Genomic DNA, 11,234 nt, shown 5'->3' on the forward strand with positions numbered 1-11,234 from the left:
GCTGATTTGTAGAAGAAAGAGCCAGTAGTTGAGCAACGAAGGCTGCCAAGGGCGGTTCAAGGGGAGAGATGACCTGTTAGTTTTTCCCTTTCTCTTCATTGCCCAAGAGCAACAGCCAAATAGTGTTTGGACCCTTATTTTGTACTGGGCACCGTGTGAAACACTCTGCCTGCGGATTTCACTCAGTCTTCACCATACCTTGTAGTGTAGAGACTGAGAGACTCAAAGAGATGTGGCAGCTTGCCCAGGGCCGTGCAGCCTGTTCAGTATCTCTGATTCTAAAACCTGAGCTTTTAAGTTGTAGCTCGCTACTTCTCCAGGGAATGTCATGAGACCTTTGACCTTGAATCTGGGGAGGCGGAAAGCCAGCATAATGGAGGCTAACTCACTGGCTAAGACCTGTGAGTTGTGCAGGGCTGGCTGTTCAAGTCTTTGCGCTTCAGGTTCTGGAGATGACAAAAACAGAAGGGCTCATTTGAGACAGACTTGCCAGGAAATTCATCCTACAGTTAGTGAACAACATGGGGTACTGTATGTCAGTGTGTGCAAGTGGAATACTACTGAGGCCAGACAAGTATTTTGTAACATGTTGGATAGTTTGTTGCCTTGCCACAAAACATGAGCACATGCAGCAGAAACCTTAGCCTAATGCTGAGGCAGATGAGCCCAGTGGCCTCGAATCCGTGCTGTGGAGGTTACACGGCACTCAGGAGTGCCAGCCTGGGAGTCAGGCAGCCCTGGCCCACAGACTGACTGTGGCCTCAGGCAGATGGCTGAACATTCATTCAACACATGTATATAGAGCATCTGGTAGGTGCCAGGCATCATACCTAGGACTGGGGACACAGCAGTGAACACACACAGAAATTCTTGCCCTTATCGATCCCACATCCTAGTGATAATAAAGAAAGAAAATGTATCAGATGGTGGGGGATAGATACGTTGATGTGTGTGATGTGTTTGTGTGTATACATGCAGTACATATGCACACATCACACATGGACACACATGGACACATATATATATATATATCTTTCTCCCCAGTGCCAGTAGGGGAAAAAAAGAAAGGCTTGGCCAGGCGCGGTGGCTCAAGCCTGTAATCCCAGCACTTTGGGAGGCCGAGATGGGCGGATCACGAGGTCAGGAGTTCGAGACCATCCTGGCTAACACGGTGAAACCCCCTCTCTACTGAAAAATACAAAAAGCTAGCCGGGCAAGGTGGCGGGCGCCTGTAGTCCCAGCTACTTGGGAGGTTGAGGCAGGAGAATGGCGTAAACCCAGGAGGCGGAGCTTGCAGTGAGCTGAGATCTGGCCACTGCACTCCAGCCTGGGCAATAGAGCAAGACTCCGTCTCAAAAAAAAAAAAGAAAGGCTTTGGGGTGCAGGGTAAGGATGGGCTCTGCTTTAATAGCGTGGACAGGGAAGGCTCCCTGTGAGGGTGGCTTTTGGGCTGACCTGAGGGAGTGAGCCATGGGGATGTCTAAGGGAAAAGCATTCCCCAGTGCGGACAGCACATCCAGGGGCCTGTGCTTGGAGTCACTGTGACTGGTTGAGGATAAACAGAGGAGGGGAACAGGAGGTGATAGAAGAGGCGAGATTTGGGGTGGAGGTGCAGACCGTGGAAAGCCTGGTGGGCCATGGTGAACCTTGGGTCTTATTCCAAGTAGAAGAGAGAGGCCTGGAGGATCCTGGGCAGGCAGTGCTGTGATCTGACAAGGCCTTCACAGGACCTTGCTGGCAACTGGGTGGAGGACAGACCCACAGCACAGGGCCAGAGAACCCAGCGTGGAAGTAGTGGGGGTGGAGGGACATGGTTGGGTTCTGGGTGTGTTTTGAAGGTAGAACCTGTAAGACTTCCTGCAGAATTGTATGTGGAAACGAGAGAAGAACCAAGGACCTGACTTGAGCAACGGGAAGGGTGGCGCTGCCATTGAAGGGAAGGGACAGCAGGAAGGACAGGCGAGCGCAGTGGGCGATGGCATCAGGGCATCAGAGCAGAGCCGCAAAGCCCCAGGGAGGCCATCAGGCTGGGAGGGCAAACTTGGGAGTCCTCAGGAGATAATTGTAAAGTCTCAGGGTTGCCTGAGGTCACCTGTCATTCCTGGGTCTGCATGGTTGGGTCCTCGTTGCTCGGGCTCTGCCCTGAGGTCCCGCCCAACGTGCTCCCTCTCCCGCTCTCCATGTCCATTCTGCTGTGCAGCATTTGTCACTCCAAGCGCCTTCTGAGACTGTTTCCTGGTTTGTCGGGTGTCTCCTGCCCTAGAATGGTAAAGCCGTGAGGGCTGTCCGCCCTCAGCTGTGTCCCCAGGCCCAGGGCGTGTCTGGCACAGAGCAGGCCTCTGAGAACCAGCTCGTGATAGCGAGACTGCCCCATGTTGCCATTCAGTGGTTGGTTCTGTTCTTTCCCTGGCCACAAGCTCCACTCTATCAGTCAGCCACATATTTATTGAGCACCAGTTGTGTGCAAAGCACTGTTGGGCATGAAACGCATTAACCCAGTGAATGATTGGGTTGGGGATAGAGCCCCAGAATTACATGGCAGAGCAGAAGGGAATCAGCTCACTAGAAGACACGTGTGGGCTGGTGGGCGACGTAGTGTGTGCTGTGTCATCTGGGGCTGGGAGGAGGTATCCTGGGTCAGGAGTTCCAGGAGCCCAGGAGGAGTGGATGGGGCAGGTGCAGAGCCAGCCCACATTCAGTGGAGAAAATACGGCTAAGGCCAGGCCTTCACAGGGAGCCCGGCGTGGGCTGCACATCCGCACTCCCAAGGCTAGTTTTGGTGCCCACATGCTCTGCAAGGGCTGGGCACTGTGGCAGCGGCAGCAGCCTTCCCTGTTAGTCCAGCTGCTGAAACTCCAGGGAGAGTAAAAAATTACCAGCGTGGCTGGTAGTCCTTCCCGGGAACTATTCTTGCCTCCTGCTTTCTGTGGAGCTCTGCCTTCCCCACTGCCTCTGCTTGTTCCTGGGCCCCAGGACCTCTTTCCCATCTTCGATCTCTTAAGTCATACCTTGGGAGGCCTCCCCCAGCCCGCAGTGTAAAGAGGGTGTCCCTTTCCACTGTCACAGAAGCATCCCAATGTGCAGGTGCCTGTTAACATCTGCCTTCCCCACTGATCTAGGGAGAAGGCACACCCAGTAGGTGTGTGTGAGATGGATGGGAGGGTGGGTGACCCCAGTAGATGTGTGTGAGATGGGTGGGAGGGTGGGTGACCCCCAGTAGATGTGTGTGGGACAGATGGAAGGGTGGGTGACCCCCAGTATGTGTATGTGGGATGGATGGGAGGGTGGGTGACCCCAGTAGATGTGTGTGGGACAGATGGGAGGGTGGGTGAGTGATCCCCAGGACTCGTGTAGAGGGTGGATGTGGATGAACAGCACCTTGTTTCTTCTTCCCAGGTGGCTTCTGGCACAGCAGCTTAATTGACCGGAACCTCATTGATTATTTTGTTCCCTTCCTCCCCCTGGAATACAAACACCTAAAAATGTGTATCCGAGTCGAAATGCAGTCCCGAGGCTATGAAACTAATGAAGACATTGTAACCAGAGTGGCTGAGGAGATGACATTTTTCCCCAAAGAGGAGAGAGTTTTCTCAGATAAAGGCTGCAAAACGGTATTCACCAAGTTAGATTATTACTACGATGATTGACAGCCATGATTGGCAGCCGAGTCTCTGCTTGGAGTTGGAAAAGAAACAACACTCAGTCCTTTCACGCCTCCTCCCCCAGCTCCTTTCCCTGGAAGAGGAATCAGTGAATGTTTCCTGTTTGAAGTGACAGGAATTCTCTCCCCGGCATTGTTTCCATCCCCTGGTGCCCGTAGGCCACCGAGGGACCATGGGCAAGGACATGAAGCTTCCCGAGCCCGCACAGAAGGAAGGGGCCAGCTCCCAGCCCACTCATCGCAGGGCTCATGATTTTTTACAAATTATGTTTTAATTCCAAGTGTTTCTGTTTCAAGGAAGGATGAATAAGTTTTATTGAAAATGTGGTAACTTTATTTAAAATGATTTTTAACATTATGAGAGACTGCTGAGATTCTAAGTTGTTGGCCTTGTGTGTGTGTGTTTTAAGTTCCCGTCATTATAACGTATACTGTGATGTATCTTCACTGGAAATAAGCCCAAGCACACGTGCGTGGCATTTGTGCCACAGGAGGGCATTGCTGGGGATGTGGCTGGAGCACGAGCCAGCTCTGTCCCAGGATGGTCCCAGCGGACGCTGTCAGGGGCAATGAAGTGTTTAGATGAAGGACAAGTAGGTAAAAGGACGCCTTCAGGCACCACAGATAAGCCTGAAACAGCCTCTCCAAGGGTTTTAACCTTAGCAACAAAGGGAGCTGTGGGAATGATTTTGGCAACACTGTCAACGTTCGTTAGAACAAGTCTTTTGAAAGAAAAGGATTTCCAGCTTGTCACTTGCCAGTCACTCTTATTTTGCAAAAGGTGGCCCTTCACTGTCCATCCTGAATGAGCCACACGTGCTCGGCTGGATTCTAAATGATGTGAATTTTGCCATATTAAGTCTTCCTCATTTATACTATTTTTTGTTACATTCAGTCAAATCCCCGAAACCTCCCATAAAGTTTAGCTGCCCCTTCCGAGGATGCTGAGAACGGTGTCTTTCTTTGTAAATGCAAATGGCTACCGTTTTACAATAAAAGTTTGCATGTGTCATTGGTGAGTACGTTTTTGAAGAGGGAGAAGTGCCCTCCACTAGTAGGCCTTGTGAGGTGAGGCTGCGAGTGAAGACCTAGCAGAACAATCCAGGTTGGAAAGAAAGTCTCACACGGGGATCTGAGGATCTTACGATGGCTCTGTCCCCTCGCCCAGTGGTCTGGGAAGTCGCCCTCCATTGTGCGGTTCTTGGAGCTCCTGACACCCAGCCACAGAGTTCAAGTACAGCTGAGATGCCAGCAGGAACAGCACCGTAGACTGAGGTAAGCACACCTTGTTTTATGCCTGTGTCCCCGCACGTGGGCAGTGCTCCCATGGGTGCGGCTGCTGCGGAGAGCACTGCAGGAACCACTTCTAGTAGGCACAGAAGACGAGTTGGTGGCCTAAGCTGCAGGTCTAATGCAAGTCTCCTCTGCCTTACGGCTCCCCAGCCTGCATGGGGTCCCACTAGGGCACCCAAGCCCTAAAGATGGCTCTAAGCATTAGAAAGTTCTTGGTATTTAGCTGCAGCCAGCCTGTTATGTCCCTGATCTAATCATTCATTTGAAGAGTGTGGCCCAGGCACCAGAAGTCCCAAGTTAAGGAACACAGGTCCCCTGACAGTTTTGGAAGGTTCAGTCTTTGTAGATGAGGCCGTGTGGGTAGAATAGGAACTGCGTTAGACTGAGAACCAGACCTAGAAAGTTTGTCTCCTGGGAATTGAGTACCTTCAGTTGAGAAATTAAGGGAGTGGGTGGGGTGATGGTGAAGGTTTGTGCTTTCTAGTCAATCTGCGAATCCTCAATCCTGTGAAGAGGGTGGGTGTTAGCCATTCACTGACAAGAGACAATACTGGGTTACGTGTAATTAAGCCAAGATCAGATTAGAATTTAGGATTTTTTTTTTTTTTTGAGACAGTTTCACTCGTTGCCCAGGCTGGAGTGCAATGGTGCGATCTCGGCTTACGGCAACCTCTGCCTCCCAGGTTCAAGTGATTCTCCTGCCTCAGCCTCCCGAGTAGCTGGGATTACAGGCATCTTCCACCACGCCCGGCTAATTTTGTACTTTTAGTAGAGATGGGGTTTCTCCATGTTGGTCAGGCTGGTCTCAAACTCCCAACCCCAGGTGATCTGCCTGCCTCAGCCTCCCAAAGTGCTAGGATTATGGCTGTGAGCTACCACGCCCGGCCTCGGATTTCTTATTTACCAGTTTTTACGTTTCAGGGGTTAGGTTTCCTCACCTGAGCTCAGGTTCAGGATGTCAGAGGTCTTTACCAGTACCTCAATTTCCTCCCACATTAATTTTGGGAGAAAGTATTTTATTGGAAGTCTGTCTTTGATGAAATATCCATCAGCTAATTTAACTTCTCTTTATCTAGGGGAAGAGCTTTTAAGGTAAATACTGCTTCTGTATCACACTGATTGCCCACCCGCCTGTCCAGGGTACAGTGAGTCTCACAGCTGTGCTGCTGAAATTCATTCTGAACTTTGGTACCAAATAAACTAGAAAAAAAAAGTTAGCAAGTGGCATTTCACGATAAAATCTAGGCTTTATTATTTTATATTCAGTAGCTCAGTAAAGCTCTTGTCCACATCTTACAAGGAAGGTGGAGGAGGCGGGGTCATGATCAACCATGGCCTTTTCAAGTTACAAATCAGTAATAGCAGTCCAAAGGTGGCAAATATGTATTTATTGCATCACTGTAAACAGAGAAAATCTTGTCTCCTCTCAACCAGATGCCCAACATTTTATAAAAGAAGGGTAACTTAGCTGCAATTTGAGGATACCTTGGTGTGTTTTTCAAGACTAAGTGTGATACCCTGTAAGGCATTTCCATGTCATAAATTCTACCGTATTTTTATGTAAAAAATGGTGCACATTGTTGTAACTGTGTCTGCAGCTGTGCTGCGATTATGAGACAGATACAATGATTCACACTGGCTGGAAGCTAAGTCTCACGGCCCAGGGATCAGGGCAGTCCAGCCTGGTGCTGCCACAACGGGTGGTGGTATCAGGTCACACCCAGCACCTGCCACGACTTTAGACTGACCTTGTTTGATCCACAGTTGTGACCACGTATTACCACAAATTTAACAATAAAAAATTGTTTTAAGAGTATCCGAGAAAGGACTAAGCAATCATTCCATTGTGTGTCCTTCCCTTGTTTTAAAATGAGCAATGTCCTTTAAGATCTGCCAGCTGACTGTTCAGTCTGAGCCCATGTCATCCTTCCAGAACGAGCACATCCTAGGATTTCAAATGGTTCTACAAAATAAAGTGAGAGATTGACCCAAGTATAAAGTCTTAACAAGCATCTCACCATGGAAACCAAGGACTCACATTGAAAGCCAGTGGTCTCATTGTGACTCAACAGATGGTTGGAGGGACTCTAGCAGTGAGCCAAGCTGAGATACGGCACAAGGAAGGCTGGGGATGATACCAGCTGAGATGGTGAAGGATTCCACAGCCAGAGCTGTATTAGCAGCCAGAACAATGAACAGCCGAGAGAGACCTGTCTGCCCAGGCCTGCTGCAGAGGCGTTAGGTGAAGGCCCCACCCCACACACAGACAGGTCAGCCCAGATCAAGAGTGCTCAGCAGGCACGGCCACATCCTCCTGTCAGACACTGTCTGCATCTCCACCCCCAATTTTAACTGAATATACTTCAAGTCAGTGAATTCTCTCTGTGTAAAGAATGAAAGAGGCTGGGCGCGGTGGCTCAAGCCTGTAATCCCAGCACTTTGGGAGGCCGAGGCGGGCGGATCATGAGGTCAGGAGATGGAGACCACCCTGGCTAACGCGGTGAAACCCCATCTCTACTAAAAATACAAAAAATTAGCCGGGCGTGGTAGCGGATACCTGCAGTCCCAGCTACTCGGGAGGCTGAGGCAGGAGAATGGCCTGAACCCGGGAGGCAGAGCTTGCAGTGAGTGGAGATCACGCCACTGCACTCCAGCCTGGGCGACAGAGCGAGACTCTGTCTCAAAAACAGAAAAGAACGAAACAGCAAAAGGATGTTTTCGGCCAATAAGAACCCAGCACTCTCCAGCCTGCCGGTGGGAACCCAGTGCCCCTCAGCCTGCAGCAGGTTCCTGGACTCCTTTAGTCCTGATAGTAGCTTCTGAGGTGCGGGTGCTGTGAGTCAGAAACCATTGCCAGGCCTGCCATGCACAGCTGTTTTCAGGCACTTCTGTCACGGTCAGTATATTAAGTGTGAAGGGGATTTTAAAAGTTCATCTTCAGCCGCAAAGAAGAGCTGGACGGCTGTCATCTTGCAGAATGACAAATGCACGCAATAGATTCACGTGTTTTCCAAAATCACCTCTTAGATTCTATATCCCAGCCGGGCACAGTGGCTCATGCCTGTAATCCCAGCTACTCAGGAGGCTGAGGCATGAGAATCACTCAAACTGGGAGTGGAGGTTGCAGTGAGTTGAGGATTGCACCAATGCACTCCAGCTTGGATGACACAGCGAGACCCTGTCTCAAAAAAAAGATTCTATATCCCCAAACTCTAAGGTGCAAACAGGCAAAACCGCAAAGCGGTCTTCAGGGTTCTTCTGAAAGGCAAGGCCTCTGGTGTGTGGAGCCTCCCAGCTGCCTCCTACCCCATCCAGATAGGAGCTCAGTGGAAATCAAGCCGCGACTGCACAGTCTTGCAGCCCTTGTCTGAGTAGATTTTCTCGTCTTTGGGGAAAAACGTCATTTCCTCTGCCACTCTTGTGACAATGTCTTCATCTATAGCAGAACCACGGGCCCTCATCTCGGCCCTCACACACATTTTCACATGTCTGTACTCCAAAGGCAGGAAGGGGATAAAGTAATCAATGAGGTTTTTGTCAATCAGTCCACTGTGCCACAGGCCACCTGCGGAACAAGACAAAGCTGGGTTTCCCGCCGCCACCGCCACCTGGCCAAGCTCCAATCCCAACCCTCAAGCACGTGCCTCAAGTCCGTACCCCTTAAGAGAGTCTCTTGTCAGTGTACAACAAGCCCATGTAGGACTCAGCTGGACACTCACTCACTGGTTTCTTGGACAGTATACCTAAGAAAATTCCCGACTTTAGCAAAGCCAGAAGTCCGGTGGGATCCTGTGGCTTTGTGACACAATGCAAGAGCAGATGGCTCACTGCCGGACAGTTAAGGGGCTCCTTTCCCCTGGTGCACTCACTGTGTTTATTATTGAAGACTCCAACAGACAGTACAGGTTCCAGGTCCTTCAGCTGAATGTCTTCCCTCTTTCTTCCGGCCCGCCAAAAGTCAAGAGCTGTCTTAGTTATAAGGTCCCCGCCTGCATTGCTGAGTTTGCCAGAGAAATAAAGATTAGAATCACATATTAAGACTTCTGTGTCAGCCGGGTGTGGTGGCTCACGCCTGTAATCCCAGCACTCTGGGAGGCCGAGGCAGGAGGATCACCTGAGGCCAGGAGTTCGAGGCCAGCCTGACCAACATGGAGAAACCCCGTCTCTACTAAAAACACAAAAATTAGCCAGGCTAATGGTGGTGCATACCTGTAATCCCAGCTACTCGGGAAGCTGAGGCGGGAGAATCGTTTGAACCAGGGAGGCAGAGGTTGCAGTGAGCCGAGATCGTGCCATTGCACTCCAGCCTGGGCAACAAGAGTGAAACTCTGTCTCAAAAAAAAAAAAAAAAAAAACTTCTGTGTCTTACCAAGAAATGAACCTGCTCTATTTTCCCTTTTTTGAGACACTGTCACCCAGATTGGAGTGCAGTGGTGCGATATCAGCTCACTGCAACCTCCACCTCCCGAGTAGCTGGAATTACAGGTGCCTGCCACCACGCCCCTTCTAATTTCTGTATTTTTAGTAGAGATGGGGTTTCACCATGTTGGCCAGGCTGGTCTTGAACTCCTGACCTCAAATGATCTGCCCACCTCGGCCTCCCAAAGTGCTGGGATTGCAGGCGTGAACCATCACGCCTGGCCAAAGATCTATTTTCGTAAAGGAATATTTACTGAGTGCTACTACAAAAAAGTGTCTGCTCTCGTGGAACTTAAAATGTTTATTCACAACTAGCTGGGATAATGCTATAGCTCTTTATAACCCTAAAAACGAATGTGCGCAGTTAATAAAATTACCTGTTTTCATTTGTTTCATTTTTAGGGTTGGGGTCTTGATTTGTCACCCAGGCTGGAGTGCAGTGGCATGATCATAGCTCAATAAAACCTTGAACTCCTGGGCTCAACCAATCCTCCTGCCTCAACTTCCCCAAGAGCTGGGACTCCAGGCCTATGCTACCATGCCCGGCTAAAATTGCCTGCTATCATTGATTCTTTTTTTTTTGAGACAGAGTCTCACTCTGTCGCTCAGGCTGGAGTGCAGTGGTGCGATCTCTGCTCACTGCAAGCTCCACCTCCCGGGTTCACGCCATTCTCCTGCCTCAGCCTCCTGAGTAGATGGGACTACAGGCACGTGCCACCACGCCCAGCTAATTTTTGTATTTCTAGTAGAGACAGGGTTTCACCATGTTAGCCAGGATGGTCTCGATCTCTTGGTGATCTGCCCACCTCGGCCTCCCAAAGTGCTGGGATTACAGGCGTGAGCCACCGCTCCCAGCCCAGTGATTATTTCTTTAGTTCATTTCCACAACCCACACTGTGTGCCATGCTGAGACTGGCAAAGGAAAAGAAAAGTAAAGCAGTAGGTAAGTGCCTTGTGCCAAGCAGGCACTTTTGTCCTGGTAAACCAAGTGCTGATGGTCCTCAGGACCTCATTTTATCATTGAGAGAATGAAGGGCTTGTGTGCCCCAAAAGGGCTTGTGTGCCCCAAGAGACCGCCTCCCGCTGACCTGAGAAAGATGAAGATGGCTTTGCGGTAAGACACTCCGTCAACCTGCTCGTAGTAGTCTAGAAACGGCTTGATTGCGTCAATGATCCCGGGGTGCAATTTATCCATCTCGTCAAATATGAAAACAGAGTTCGCACATGCACTCACATTACCGCGGATCCACTTCTGTAACTGGTCCTGGACCAACCGTGAAAGAAGAAATAGGATGCAAAGCTCAAAGGGTGCACCAAGAGGAGCGCAGGAACCATCTGCTCCTCATGCACTGAAGGACGAGGTCAGAGCTCTTAGGACTGCACCCTCACCCCCACTCGCTGGGTAACAGCTTTTCTAAAACCTTATTTCTAAAAAGTGGAAATTGGCAGAGACAGATGCTAAAATGCAGAGAAGCTTTTTCCTAACTCAAGTGACATATTAAATGTGACTTTTTAAAGGTGTAAGAGGTACAAGATCCGTGATTTTTTTTTTTTTTGAAACAGGGTCTCGCTCTATCCCCTAGGCTGGTGTGTAGTGGCATGATCTCGGCTCCGCCTCTTGGGTTCAACAGATTCCCCTGCCTCAACCCCCGTGTAGCTGGGACTACAGGCGCCCCCATCCCCCACACCACATCTGGCCTTTTTTTTTTTTTTTTTTGAGACAGAGTCTCGCTCTGTCACCCAGGCTGGAGTGCAGTGGTGCAATATCAGCTCACTGCAACCTCCACCTCCCGAGTAGCTGGAATTACAGGTGCCTGCCACCACGCCCCTTCTAATTTCTGTATTTTTAGTAGAGATGGGG

General features: G+C 50.1%; 2 protein-coding genes across 2 annotated transcripts in view; one reads left to right on the forward strand and one right to left on the reverse strand.

Annotated features, from left to right (window-relative positions):
* TOR1A (torsin family 1, member A (torsin A)) overlaps positions 1–4,670 on the forward strand; it is a 12,711-nt gene extending 8,041 nt beyond the window's left edge. The window contains exon 5 of the mRNA XM_011931439.1: positions 3,397–4,670. Within this exon, the coding sequence (XP_011786829.1) occupies positions 3,397–3,647 (251 nt within the window). The 3' untranslated portion in view covers positions 3,648–4,670. The remainder of the gene's footprint in view (positions 1–3,396) is intronic.
* A 3,213-nt stretch (positions 4,671–7,883) lies between these two features.
* TOR1B (torsin family 1, member B (torsin B)) overlaps positions 7,884–11,234 on the reverse strand; it is a gene marked incomplete at its 5' end in the record, with an annotated part of 6,857 nt that continues 3,506 nt past the window's right edge. Inside the window, 3 exons of the mRNA XM_011931211.1 lie at positions 7,884–8,519; positions 8,824–8,951; positions 10,462–10,637. Coding sequence (XP_011786601.1) covers positions 8,278–8,519; positions 8,824–8,951; positions 10,462–10,637 — 546 coding nt within the window. The remainder of the gene's footprint in view (positions 8,520–8,823; positions 8,952–10,461; positions 10,638–11,234) is intronic.

The sequence above is a fragment of the Colobus angolensis genome, unplaced genomic scaffold, assembly GCF_000951035.1.
Source record: "Colobus angolensis palliatus isolate OR3802 unplaced genomic scaffold, Cang.pa_1.0 Scaffold9, whole genome shotgun sequence".
NCBI lineage: Eukaryota > Metazoa > Chordata > Mammalia > Primates > Cercopithecidae > Colobus > Colobus angolensis.